Source organism: Microtus ochrogaster, chromosome 4 (genome assembly GCF_000317375.1).
Source record: "Microtus ochrogaster isolate Prairie Vole_2 chromosome 4, MicOch1.0, whole genome shotgun sequence".
Lineage (NCBI taxonomy): Eukaryota > Metazoa > Chordata > Mammalia > Rodentia > Cricetidae > Microtus > Microtus ochrogaster.
The window spans coordinates 58,010,614-58,025,907 of NC_022011.1; the positions used below are offsets into that span (position 1 = coordinate 58,010,614).

General features: G+C 39.2%; 1 protein-coding gene across 1 annotated transcript in view; it reads left to right on the forward strand.

The window, feature by feature from the left end:
• The window catches only part of Arhgap15 (Rho GTPase activating protein 15), a 601,354-nt gene that overhangs the window by 99,832 nt on the left and 486,228 nt on the right, over window positions 1-15,294 (forward strand). The window contains exon 5 of the mRNA XM_005346381.2: window positions 3,088-3,175. Within this exon, the coding sequence (XP_005346438.1) occupies window positions 3,088-3,175 (88 nt within the window). The remainder of the gene's footprint in view (window positions 1-3,087; window positions 3,176-15,294) is intronic.

Consider the following 15,294-nt stretch of genomic DNA (forward strand, 5'->3'; position numbering starts at 1 on the left):
GTCCATGGGAACATAAGGAGTTTCATTGTTTTGGACAAGAGTATAAACTTTTACTAGTTGTTCAAAAAATTATGTCACTGGTATTTTTAAAAGAAATCATGGGAGAGATTGAAGTGAAAGGGTCTTAAATTTATCTGCTGCATTTTTATTATTTATTTTGACAAGATTTTCAAGTTGTAGGATTCCACTGTTGGGGCAGCTCTCCTCTTCATTGTGACACAGTAAAGATGATTTTTTTAAAAGATTTATTTATTTATTATGTACACAGTGTTCTGCCTCCATGTATGCCCACACGCCAGAAGAGGGCACCAGATCTCATTACAGATGGTTGTGAGCCACCATGTGGTTGCTGGGAATTGAACTCAGGACCTCTGGAAGAGCAGTCGGTACTCTTAACCTCTGAGCCATCTCTCCAGCTCCCAAGATGATTTTTGAGACAGACAAAACTAGGCTAGAGTGGCACCAGACAAGGGTATTACAAAGGTCACGTGGCTAAGCTTCCCAGCTCTTCTTTCTTATGCATTAGCGTTTGTCCTTCCTGCTAACCTACCAGAGATACCGGTTAAAGTCCTAAGACAGAGAGGTGACGTAACTGGAATTCATGAACTTCCTGTGTAACCCGCTCCAGTTAGAAGTTTAAGGAACAGAAGAGTTTTTCCAGCAAGTTCTATAAACGATCAACATCTGAAACAGATTCAAACCAGAACTATTTCTCTAGGAACTTCTATAGATAGGAAGCAAGTACGGTGTGCGAGCACCCTGCCAGAAGACAGGAACTCGGCTGAGAAGCATAGCAGGTGGATTGAATATGGGTCCATCCCGGTAGGAGGTTTCACACGCTCATCACACATGGTCACAAGGACTGCGATAGAGAAGACTAGCCTTGACCGGTAGCTCTAGGCTTCCCGCTCTTCTTTCTAAAGTCATCTAATACTGTGAATTGCTCAACGCGAAGGCTGTTACTGATTCAATTCACCTTAGTTCTGTTGGTATCTACAAAGAGAAGCGGGCAGTAATCCAGACAGAACATGCTATATTTTTCTTTTGCTGTCTGACTTTCCGTAATTTGATTGAAACATCGACTCCCCATCTGAAGACAAGTGAGTCCAACAGCATGTTATTGTCTGATGAAATTCCGAATGTGTTCCTTGCATGTCTGTTTATTCTGTTCTTTTGTAATGCATTGGTGTATCATTAGGAAAGCTTCAGGAGGCTGGAGAGATGGCTTGGCAGTTAAGAGCAGTTTCTACTATTCCAGAGGACCCAACTTTGGTTCCTAGCACCAGGGTGGTGGCTCACACTGTCCTTAACTCCAGTTCTCTGAGATCTGACACCCTCTTCTGGCTCTGTAGGCACAAGGCATGAACACATACACACAGGCAAACTTTGAAAACACATGAAATAGGAATAAATAAATACCTTTGAAAAACAGACAGCTTCAGACATGTAAGAGCAGCCACATTCTTTTTGTCAGCATTAGCCATACTATAGAAAATGGCTTTTATAGTTAATGCTCATGATTCTAAATAGAAAGTGGAAAGAAATTACACAAAATCTTATGTACATGGATACACAAAAATATGTCATAGTTGCACATTTTGTATGGTTTTCTATTTATATGAGTGAAAGCTTTTCTGTAAACTTTTTTTCATCACTTTTTGTAAGAGCAATGCAATGCAATTAAATAAACATCAACCTAGAGAAAACAATAACAATGTAATTTAATGGTAGAAACTGTGCATATCACTCTTGTTGGTAGTTTTGCCACCTGAGAAAGAAAACCTTCCCAACACTCATACATATACTCCAAATGCAGAAGCACTAATGTGTTTAGTTAAAGAAACAAGTAAAACTAAGAAATACAAAGGGAAGGAAAAATCTGTAATCTCACTATCTTTTTAACTACGGCTACATAGAGACTTTTTTCTTAGGCCCAAATGCTCATTGATGAGATAAATGTCCATTTAGCTCCCAGACTCTCCAGGACTCTGGGCTAGGCTCTGAAAATACCCAATAATGTTGAAATGATTTCTCTTGCCCGGGGGCTTGTATTTTAATGAAGGCAATGAAAGTGAAAAATTTTGAAGTATTTTTTTTAATTCATCATGTTACATGTCATGAATGTACTTTGAGGGAAGCAATATTTGGACTTCTGATGGATGGAATTAATAATCAGAAGGGGCTGAGCTGGGTGAAAATGGTTCTAGGTAAATTGCACAGAATAGAGCAAAGTATATATTATGGGCTACATTGAAATCTTCCCACATCAGTATTCTTAAACACAGGGGTCATTCTTCCCATGTACTCTTCTATTATGAGCAATTTTTTAAAAGCAATCTCTGTTTTTGTTTGTTTTTTATACTTTGAGAGCAGAATTACCATGGAATGTGTAATTCATCTTAATGGTCAGAACCTGGAAACCTGGTCCTATTTCTTAGGGCAAATTCATTAAATTAAATTCATGGGAATAAAAATGCCTAGTCAATAACTACATCAAAATTTTCTGTAAATTAATGAAAACTGTGTTGCTCAATGGCACTCGAGTAGAGACAGTGTGAGAGAATGTAGTTAACACTGGTTCTTTCAATGCTTGGCACTTTCACAGGAAAGAGGAGAACGCACACCTCTGCTCCCATGTGTAATTCTCTAATTGCTGGCGAGTGTCAAAGCATTTTGATTTAAAGGACGGTACATGAGCTAGCTGGTCAGGCTCTCAGATTCTCAGCCGTGCCACATCAACAAAATGGAGCAGTGACGGAGCAGCCTGCACCACTTTGTAACTTTCGTGCTTCGGTCCTGCGCGGAGGCACAAGGGTAGAAATAAACATGGCCATTGATCAGTTAGTGAGCATCTAAGAGGATTTACAAACTCAGAAACTTTTATTTATGTGTCAAAATATTTAAAATTCAAGAGATTACTGTGTTTATTATTATCTGAGTTTTCTTCCACTTAACTGATTTACATAAATAGAAGACTTTTAGGAAAACCCATTGAAAATAGTCTGCAACCACAACAAACTCCTGGCATGGTTCACAAATGATCGTTTCTACTCATGACATATTTATTTATTTATTTCCCCCCTAAAGGAAAAACTGGTCTACGTCCTGGATTGTTCTTTCTGGTCCAAAGATTGAATTTTACAAAGACGCCAAGCAGCAAGCTCTCCCCAGCATGGTAGGTCTCTACTTTTGTTACCATCTTTTCAGAAACAGTGTGGAACGGAAAGTGTGGTTAAATCAGCTCTCACACCAAAGTCTCTAAGCTACCTACACCCAAAAGCAGATGGAGGAAATGATGCAATAACCTCTTAATCAGACGAAGGGAAAACAGAATGTAGGGTCTGGTTTATTGAGGGCTGCATTTGGAGAAGACGCACAAATGAGATGGATGGCGAGCAGCTATATGGTAATGGGAAGGTAACACTTTAAATTAAGGCGCCATTTATAAGTCCTTTATTCTTATTTATGAAATAATCACTAAATGCTGCTACTTTCCCAAATAATGTATTATACAGCATGTTATAAAATGCATTAGTAATAAATGTTTAACGGATGAGACTATGGGAGTCTGCTTTAAAGAATATTATAAGACGTAAATCGTATTAAACCATGTATGCACATCTTTAATACATGGATTTAAGTTGTTATCTTGCATTCTATAAAGTGCCTCCCACATTAATAAATAATAATAAACTCTTTATAAATGGCACCTTAATAAAGGGTGTTGCCAATGAGAAAAATCCTCTAAGTTAACGAAGTGATTTTTTATCTTAGTCTAACTACAGCATCCACGGTATCCAGCTAACCTTTGTGAATGCACTTAAGACTGCGCCTAATCACCCTAATGCAATTGCTGTTTCTTGTGGTTATTGCAAAGTGAGATTTGCAGAATTGCTCCACGGCACCTGAAAGAAGGCCCCATGGGCCGCAGAGATGTGTACCAGCAGGAGCAATTTGGAGTTCCTTACTGGTAAAACCTTAAACTCAAAACCTTGCTGCCCAAACACAGCAGCAACCATGAAGAGCAAGAAAGGGCGGGCAGACTGTCTGCCAGGTACTGATTATGAAGGACTCTTCACAGGAACTAACCTGCCTTATCCTATTGGTTTGATACGTGATAAGGAAAGTGGTGGCCTGGCGGGAGGGAACCACAAGGAACCTAATTTATATTTGGCAGGTAATAAAATAATGACAGGTTCTTTGTCTTACAGCCGCTAGTCACGTTCATCATATAATCCTCTTTAAATAGAAAATGGGAACTCTAGCTAAGAGACGTCTTTTAAAGAAGAAAAATTTGGTAGAAACAAAGGATCACATGTGCCTTGTTCCCCATCGTTTCAATCACCTTTGTCTGCAAGGGGCTGACTGATTTTTGGAGTCTCAGTAAGGTCCAATCTACAAACTAATGATGAATAAATTAAAATTATCTTTGTCCGTTGCATTTTAAATTACTTCAGAAATTTGTTTTAGGGCTTTGTTTCGCTTCTTCTGGCTACAGTAAGGTTGAGATAGTATTTGAAGGAACATAAAATACCACCTAAGGCTGGACACAAAACAACACCCACTCCCTGGCAGAGACTTTGTTTTCTTTTTGAATGAGTTCTATGGAGAAGGTAGGAAGTGGGAAGGTGCCAGCCTGCCTGGGCTTGATGCGAAGAAGATGATTCTTGTCCTGCTGAGGGAGAAGAATCCCACTGGAGCTGAGTCAGATGGGGATAATGGGATGGATTCATTCCGTATTAAAGCATTTATTTCATTATTTTTAATCTCCTCATATGGGGGAGATACAATTCTCTCCGCTGTTTAGTTATATAAAGGTGAAAGAAAATCCACTTTTCCATTGCAAGCAAATGTTGCAGGTTAGTTCACGAATTGGACGCCACCAATGCAACCTTCAGAGTTGTGACAAAGTGACAATGCATTTGACTTGTAGAAGAAATTCATTGACTTTGCTTTGTTTTGTTTTGTTTTTGGCAGTCTTTATTTATTACTTCTGGCCCCATTTCCAGTGCTCTTAGTTCCTCCCAGGCATGCATTGTCTTCAAAGCAGATTCTGGGTAGGGGTAACTGTTCTGTGGTAGAGGAAAGAGAGAATTACAGATGTGTGTTTGTGCCGCATGAATTGTCTTGCTAGTCAACTTCTTGGATGCATTTCTAAACAAGTATAAAAGGCCTGGTGGGATGGCTACATTTACCAGCTCCAGTCTCAGAGAAATGATACAATGATTGCCAGGCCTTGATTAAAGATGCTGTGGTTTTATTCTGGAAGAGGTTTGTGCTCAAGTTTCTGAATTTCTCTTATACCCCTTAATTGAGCCCTGGTATTCACTTGCGTTCTGAGGAAAAGCCTTTCCTCTACTGGGCCTGGCGAAGATGCCCTAAGAGCAGACTGTGGCCTAAAGAGTTAACTGTGCTCTAAGCTTTCTGAGCCATTTTACAGTGGTAATCCAGAGATGAGACAAAGTTTGGGGTAGCTCAGAGCAGGCTAAAGGCAGACCCGGAGGACCAGACCAGTTCTCTTTGCCACTTAGTAGCTTACGGAGTTACTCAACTTCTTTCAGCTGGGAGTCCACACAAGAATGGCAGGGTAGTTTTATCAACAAAAAAAAGGAATGAAAGTAGCTAAGTAGAACCACAGGGTTACAACACCTCCAAACAATTCCTGATCACCTGCTCTCACATTTGCCAATAATGTATTTACATATTTGAAGGTGAATATCTGTGGTTCAGTGTATTTTCTGCTCTCTCGCAAGTCCCAGGTTCAGTTACCAGTACCCTTAATGCAATTCACAACCCTCTGTATTTCTAATTCCAGGAATTTTGATGCCCCTGGTCTTCACTGAAACCAGGCACACAAAACATGCAGTCAAAAGACTCATACACATAAATTAAAAGAAATAAGTATTTAAAATCAATTAACTATATAAACATTTTATACCATACATAATTTAGGCAGCGGTATAGGAAAGATATTATTATACCACATTAATTTTATATGATTTGTTTCACATATTTATAAAATAGAGAATACATATATATGTGTGTGTAATATATGTATTTTCTATTCTGTATATATATATATATATATATATATATATATATATATATATATATATATATATATATATATGGGGGGTTCTCACTATGGAACCCTGGCTTGCCTGGACCATCTTGTTATGTAGACCAGGCTGTCTTGAACTTACAGAGAGCAATTTGCCTATGCCCTCGAATTTTTGTTATACCACCATGCTTGTCTGGCAAAATGGCACAAATGTAAGAAAATACTGTTGTGCAAGGCTTTCATGAAGCGAAAAAAAAAATCTGTATCCAAAGGCAGCAAAAGATATCTCTTGAAATGAAGCATCCATTTATCTGGAACTCAGATATTCCTTCCTGAATGTCCTGAGCGTTTCTGGATTCCCTTTTCTCCCATGGGTCTTCACTACTGCTGCTTGATTCAGCATCTCATATAATGTTGGGACTGATCCGCACAGCCCACGTTTGGCAACTCTTCTCCTAACTGAAGTGTTTTCAGTTGCTGTCTCTTCCCCCCACTTAGGGCTGTTATAACAGTGTACCACTGGGGCACATCTCAAACAACAAACGCAAAGTTCTCATGATTTTGGAGTCTGCAAAGTCCAAGATAGAGGCATTGGTAGGTCTAGGGTTCAGTGAGAATGTCCTTCCTGCATGGGTCCCATCTCTGTAATCCCACACATAGCAGGCAGAACATTAAAGCTTCTTAGCAGATCCCACTCCCAACCCCAGCTTTTAACAGCATGGCAAGGGTTTAGGATTCAATATATTAACATGTTGATTCCACAGCAATATCCTAGTTCCACTTTTGTCCAGGAAACATGCACAGGATCACGTGGCTTTGGGTCCATGGTCCCCCCTTTAAAGGAAACAGAGGACTTTTATCCATTTCAGTGTTTTGAATCAGAAAAGCAAACAGTAACTGATCACCTATTGTCGGCATTTCATAACAGAAGGCCACTGCAACCCTCCAAACATCTAGGAGAGAAAGAAAAGAACAAAAGTCAGTCTCTACAGAGAAAGGAACAGATCCAAAGGAAAAGTCAGTCTCTACAGAGAAAGGAACAGATCCAAAGGATCAGATCTGCTGTCTTCCTGCATCCTGTTCCTGCTTATCCAGCTCACCTCAGACCAGAAAGTGGTCACTGCTGGTTGCTGCACTTATTATGGTCCTGAATACCGGTTAGAAGTTTTCTGTGTTTTCAGATGTAGCCCACTTTATATTCCCTTATTTTTATTCTAAGTCTTATCCAAAGCATGTTAAAGCATCTTACTGTATTCTCCAAATGTCTTAACAGTCTTCTTTTTTTCTTTCTGTATTTTTGTCTTTTTGAGCTCAGTTGGGAGTACTTTTTCTGTGTGTGTCTTTCAGTTCTTTATTTAACTCTTCTCATGTGATAAACATTTTTCCTCTAATTTCAAATAGTATGAATTTTTTCACTTCTAGGAGTTTGTTTCTTTAAATTTATTCTGTCAGCTGGCGTAGCTCCTTGTTTCCTGCAGGTATTTTCCAGTCTCCATTTTAATTTTTGGAAAAACAGGAGGAATGGTTGTTTTATGACCGATCTTGTGAGCTTAGCATCAGTGGTCCAGGCCCTCATTCCATTCCATGTGTTTCTACTGCCTCTGACTCGTGCTTCTTGGGTTCCTGATTGTCATTGCTCATCTTTGGCTGTGTCCTAACCATCGAGATGGCAATGTGATCGCGGTGGTGGGAGGGGTGTACCCTGTGTTTGGGATACATGTGTTCTACTTATGGGAGTGCTTTGTAGTTTCAAAACAGGTATAAGGCCATGATGCCTTGTCTCAGACTGTGGAATTAGAGTCTCAGGTTGTGTCTTGGAAATGGGAGAGCTACAGAAACGCTGTAACTTCTTGAAAACAAGACGCTCCTCTGCTTCTTTAACATTTTAGCCTACTCAACACTTCCCTTCTGTGCTCTCTTGGAACCAGAGAAAAGAACAGTCTGAGCACTGATTCTTGTCTGTCCTTCCATGAAAGCTTGGCAGGCCCTTGTCCTGTTACACCGTGGTGTAGAACAAACCTCAAATGTGAAATATAAACAAATGACCTCAGAGGACCATGATGTTGCTTTGATACTCAGGTTCACTGTCTGTTTCCCACCTCACATACACAAATAAAAACTTCAGCATGACATTCCCCTCTGCCATTTCCGACTTTCAGTTCTGAAATAATTTTTAAAAGGTATTTTTTTTTTATCCAACATTTTCACTGTTTTCAGTGGGAGAGTTGATCCAAATAACATCTCTACTCATTATAATCTACTTCCCTTTAATGTGAGTATGCATTCAGTTAATCAGGTTTGTGCTATTTATATCAGCCCGGGTGGGAAAAGATTTCATTGGAATATGTATTGAAATCCCACAATGAACAGCTTGCTCGTTAAGGCTGTATAGAAGGCGTGGATATATAACCAAGGCAGAGACGACTTTGCCCTACCAGATCTGTGCCAATAACAATGATATGAAATAGGAAACAGAATAGATGTTTGTTTTTGTTTCTTTCTTTTTATTTTTTCATAAGGATTTAAAGGAGGGAGTGCTCACATCTCTGAAGGATTTGAATTGGGCCTTGAGAGATGGTTGTCACTTCTGTACATGGGGATTTGCAGGCAGAAAACACAGGGAGATGAAAACCGTGAACAATGACTGAGAATGGATGGAATACGAGCACTAAAATATAAATGATTTTCATGGTCTATTTGGAATCCAGGATAAGATAAGTCTTAAGGAGAGGTTGTGAGCTTATGAATATGCTCCCAGGGTAAAGCTCTAAAATGGATTACTGGTAAATAATCAAAGCACCTGCGTCACAGAATAATCTAAATGGTTTTTACTGAGTAGGACACATGTGGTGTTTCTGTAAGGAGCTGAGCATATAGTGGGACCCAAACAAGAGAGAAACTGAGTCTCCTGGGATCATGGATTACCCTTAACACAGGATCAGACTCTTTACTTCCAAGTGAGTGCACAAGCTGTCGTTGTCACCTCTTGTGCTGCCAGTTGAGTTTTCCTCCAAGGCCTTGACTCCAACAAATTGTCTTTTCCTAATGCAGTTGTGCATTTTTGTGTCTGGACAATTTCAGTTGACGCTCATCTCTCATTTCCAAGTTAACACCCTAAGTGCTTGCTGTGTTTGTGACTTTAGAGTTTCTATTTGATGTGTAGGGAGACACCTGACTGCATCCATGGGACACTACAGACACACCTGCTTGATGCATTGAAACCCGTAGATGGATGGTCATGTAAAGAGGATTTTAACCAGTTATTTATCCTTTCACAGTTTCTCGTACCTATAACATACTTTGATCATAATCATACCATCATGCTCTCTCTCCCATTGACTCCACTATAGATTAGAATAACCCCCAAAACTCTTCCTTATACTTGTGTGTCTTTTCTCTTATGGGACCAACTGTACTTAATCGAGGTTGCCTGCATGAGTATGGATAGGGGTTATTTACCTGAACAAGGGCAATGTACCAGTGGCTACACCACTAAGGAAACTGACTCCCTCTCTTAGCAAACATTAAATGTCTAGATCTCTTAGGGAAAAAGTGGAGTCATATGAGCCCCTCCTCAGGTAAGGATTTCTGAAAAGGACTCCTGGTTGCTCCAGAAATAAGACCAACTACTGACAAATGGAAGAACAACTTTTTTTAAATGTAGAGACCCCACTCACTTATTTATTCTATGAATAATCAATAAGTCCTACCAGGCATCATATGATCGTTTTAATCAAAGAGGAATCCAAATGAATAATATATGACCATTGCTCTCACGGTATTGGGATATGGTAGAGCTGACAGATCCATAAATAAGCGTATTATAATAAACTATGACTGTGATATAACTGTGAGAAAGCCAGGACCAGACCAGGGCTTCCCAGGTACACTGGAATATAAAATAGGCATACAAATCAAACATTTACTGATAATAAATCAGAGAAATTTATTTTATCACAATTCTTTGGTATGCATATAATTTTACTGTTTATTAAAATGGAGACAAATTTGCATAAAAGATGTATGTGCTTATTTTTTTCAAAATAAAGAACTAAATCTTGACTGAGCATTTGGTACTATAGAACCTAGAGCACTTTTGTCAGAGTTGATTGATATTTGGATTTTATAATCATTAATTCTGAGAATGTCAGTTTGTATAAATAGATAGTTCAAAATAGCAGGAGTACTATTTAGAGACATTTTAGTAATAGGTGGAAATTTTCCTCCACTCTTATGGCCAAAATTCCTTTGGTATTTTTTTAATGGGATTTGAATAAGCAAATCAAGTGATGAACTTTAAAAAAATCAAGCACTGTGCAAACAAGACATCCCAAAGGTATATTAATTTCACCCTGACATTCTGAGGAACTAAGCACTCCATTGTACTCTTGTGTGGGCAGAGCCCTTAGTATATACAATGAGGACACTACCACCCTTCACACCTAGTCTCAGTGTGAGCTGAGGGGTCTCCGGCAACTCTTTCTGGTCCTGAGGGTACAGACATGAGTAGCACAGAGTGTTCATGCATGCTGCAAATTCAGAAACAGGGTTGAAGTGAAGCCCTGTGACATAGCACAGGCAAGTGTTGCCAGAAATATGTTCTCTGCAATTTTATTTTCAAATAACTTTGCACATCTCATTCTACATCCAGAAGAAAAAGTAGCCAATTTTTTATGATCCCCATGCCTTAGGGTTTTTATTGCTGTGAAGAAGCAGTATGGCCATCACAACTCTTATAAAGGAAAACATTTAATTGAGTCGGCGGCTTACAATTTCAGAGGTTCAGTCCATTATCATCATAGTGGGGAGCATGGTAGCACACAGGCAGACATGGTGTTGGCTACTTGATCAGAAGGCAACAAGCAGGACCTTGACACTGAGTGAAGCTTAAGCCTAGGAAACCTCAAAGTCTGCCCCCACACTTCAAGTAACACACTTCCTTCAACAAGACTATACCTACTCCAACAAAGCCACACCTCCTAAGAGTGCCACTTGCTATGAGCTTATGGGGGCCAATTACTTGGCAGTTTAAGAAGCTGGGCTCTAGAACCACAGGCTTGTGTGGTATTTTGAGTAGCAATTGCCCCCATAAACTCATATATTGAATGTTTGGTCATTAGGAAACATCGCTGATTGAGAGGGATTAGAAGGTGTGGCCTTGTTGGAGGAAGTATGTCACTAGGATGGGCTTTGGGGTTTCAGAAACCTAAACATGGCCCAATGACTTTCTCATGCCTTCTCTTCCTGCTGCTTTTGGATCTGGATGGAGAACTTTCAACTTCCCAGGTTCCCATGTTGGCCTGCCTAGCACCATGCTTCCTGGCATGACTACAAAGGACTAAGCCTCTGAAACTGAAAGCAAACCCCAATTAAATATTTCCCTTTATAGGAGGTGCCTTGTCTTTTCCCAGCAATAGTATACTGACTAAGACCATTTGGTACATGTAATCCTTGTCGAGCCTTGCAAGTAATGCTCATTCTACATACCTCCTCCCAATTTGGTCATTCTGCAAGTAACATTCTGCAAGCTCAGTTTTATACCATTGTGTTAAGTGTTCTGAGAAATACAAAACTGAAGCAGTCTAATCTCCTTAAAGACCAGAGGCAAGAGCATCACAAATTGAAGCCATGCCTGTTGTGCAAAGCTTGGTCAAATAAGCATGACTATTAAGTTTTTGTGGGTTTGTTTGCTTTTGTTTGTTTCTTGCTGTGAATACAGTTCAGTGGTGCATAACTTGATTTCTATGCTCAAGGTCCTGAATTCTACCCTAATTACTAAAAAGAAGGAAGAGGAGATAGGAAAGTTGAAGGAAGAAAGGGAGGAGGGAAGAAAAGAAGTAATAAACTTAAGATCTTCATGCCTCTGCTTCTTCAGCATATCTTATTAGCATGCACCACAAAAAGAAAAATAATACAATTCTATGCATAAAAGAACCTAAACTCCAAAGAATTCAAAAGTTGATGAACACATTTGGCAAAGTAGAAGTATAAAAGTTAATACACAAAAATCAGTAATCTTCCCATACACATAAAATAAGCATACCAAGAAAGAAATCAGAGAAACAATCCCACCAACAATGGCATAAAAGATACTTATCTTGAAATACATCTAACCAAGGAAGTGAAAGACTTGTATAAGGAAGACATGAGGAGATGGAAGAACCTTTCAAGCTCTTGAATTTGTATGAGTAATACTGTAAAAATGGTCATCCTCCCAAAATCAATCTATAGAATCACAGAAGCCATAAAAACCCAAATGCTAGCCGGGCGATGGTGGCGCACGCCTTTAATCCCAGCACTCGGGAGGCAGAGGCAGGCAGATCTCTGTGAGTTCAAGACCAGCCTGGTCTACAGAGCTAGTTCCAGGACAGGCTCCAAAGCCACAGAGAAACCCTGTCTCAAAAAACCAAAAAAAAACAAAACAAAACAAACAAAAAAAACCCAAATGCTTTTCTTTACATAAATTGAAAAAAATCTAAAATTTCACATTAAAAGAGTCAGAGAACAAAAAAAAAAACAAACATAAAACATCTCCAGAATAACCAAGACAATCCTAAACAATAAAAGCACTAATGGAGGTACAACCACCCTGATTTTATACCACTTTATACTGTAGCAGTATATTAAGAAAAGTAGCATAATACTTGATATAAAAACAGAAACATTGAACAATGGAATATAAGTAAGGACCCATATCCAGCTCCATACTGCTTCACCCTCTACCTTCTTTTCAAAAAGGCAAGAAAGTACACACTGGAGGAAAAAATAGCATTTTCAACAAGTTATCCTGATAAAACGCAATAGCTGGGTGTAGAAGAATGAAACTAGATCCTTAACTTTCACCCTGTGCAAAGTCCCAGATGTATCAAAGACCTCACACACTCTAGATCAGACAATGGAAGAACTAATGATACACTTGAATTTATAGCACAGGAAAGGAAAACATCCAGGTAACATAGGCATTAAGACTAACAATTGACAGATGGTACCTCATGGAAGTAAAAAACTTTTTTTTTTGCTGCAAAAGACACCCTCATTCAATGGAAGAGACATGCATCTTACACAGGATTAATATCCAGAATAAACAAAAAATTCAAAAGAAAAAATGATAACATCAAAAAATCCAATTAAATTGGGGCAAGGAATTCAAAAGAGAGTTTTCAGAAGATGAAACATTAATGGCTGAGAAACACTTTTAGCATGTTTCCAACCTTTAGCCATAAGAGAAATGCAAATTAAAACTACGTTGAGAGAGAGTTAAAGTACATAGCCTAATCAGAATGGCTAAGATCAAATACATACAAACAAACAATAACCAAAGAGCAAATGTTGGCATAGATATGAGGATGAAGAACATTTATTCATGATTATTGGGCATGGAAACCAGTGCATTCTCTATGGAAATTCCTGTGGAGATTCCTCCAATTGCTGAAAATAGATATATCACATGACTGAGCTAAACCAGTGTCTTAGTTAGGTTTCTATTGCTGTGAAGAGAAACCATAGCCACGACAACTCTTATAAAGAAAACACTTAATTGGGGTGGCTCGCTTACAGTTTAGGAGGTTGAGTCCATTATCATCATGATGGGAAATGTAGTGACATATAGGCAGACATGGTGCTGGAACCGAGAATGCTACATCTTGCTGGCATCAGTCAGTCTACTGACAGTCACACTGAGGGAAGCTTTAGCAAAAGAGACCTCAAAACTGGCCCCCACAGTAAAGCACTTCCTCCAACAAGGCCACACCTTTGAATAGTGCTACTCCCTTTGGAGGATATTTTCTTTTAAACCACCACCAATTCTTGGGCATGCACACAAAAGGATTCTATGTCCTACTAAAGAGATAATTGTTCATTTATATTCATTGCTGCTCTAATTATAATAACGAGGAAGTAGCCAGCCTCACAAGACAAGACACATAAGTGCTATAGGTACTGGGGCCAAGAACTTGAGGTTAGATATGCCATAGTCCTTGGGGAGAAACTGCTACCATTATTCAACTAATGCAGAAGTATTCCCTTTACTCCACAACCTCTCCAGCATAAGTGGTCATCAATGTTTTTGATCTTGGCCATTCTTACAGGTATAAGAAAGACAATTATCATATGTACTCACTCATAAGTAGTTTTTAAATATAAAGCAGAGAAAATCAGCCTACAAATCACAATCCCAGAGAACTTAGACAATAAGAGAGACATACATGGATTTAATCTACATGGGAAGTAGCGAAAGACAAGATCTCCTGAGTGGGGAGCATAGGGACCACGGAAGAGGTTTTAAGGGGAGGGGAGAGACAGGGAAGGGAGCAGAGAAAAATGTAGAGCTCATTAAAAATATAGCTTCAGAAGAGATATCTCTCCTTCCAGAAAGATGAGAGCTCACATTCTGCTCAAAGACTAGGATAACTGTGTCTGGAAGAGGAAGGAAAGGAGGCACTGAAAGCTGTCTTTTTGGGCTAGATAAAGGTTGTTGCTAGGAGTGACCAGGAAGTGGTGAGTGAAAGAATGTCAGGTAATCTTTAAGAATGTTTGTTGTACTTCTGGACTGAGCATCAACAGGGTAAAGGGCTTTGATTAGTATTGTCTGGGCTGGAGATGGCTAGAATCTAGTGTAGGGAATCATTTACTTTCTTAAAATGCAACTTTCTGCAGTTTCAAAAGAAACTGCATGAACAATGTGGCCCTAGCTATGAACATTTAAAATTAGGGCTGGTGGTTTGGACTAGCAATAAAGTACTTATTTAGTATGCACCAGACCCTGAGTTTGAACCCCAGCAATGTAAAATCATGTTTTTTCTTAAAGTAAAACTAACATTGTAACCCTTGGTTCTACAATATTAAATACATTTGCAGGGAAGATTTCTAGAACCAACAAGGGAAAGGAGAACTTTCATCTTGTACTCATGTCTGCACTAGTGCCTCCTTGTGCATGTGTCAAGGGAATTTTAGTGACTACTGGCAGAGTTGTCACGTTACTGGGAAAACTGGGCTTCCCTCTTGGGGTTCTTAGTCTCAGTGGTAATAGAATTTAAGAACAGATTCAAAAGAAAGCCTGAAGATAATTTTATTATCCTTTCATAGAAAATCCACAGGGCAGACAAATTTTAAATTTTTGAAGCTGCTCAAAAACGGAAAGTGTAGTAATAGGAGCTGGCAGGGCTGAGTCCCCAGCACCCCGGCCGCCTGCCCAGCTAGCTTATGCCCGAAATAACAACACACAAACTGTATTC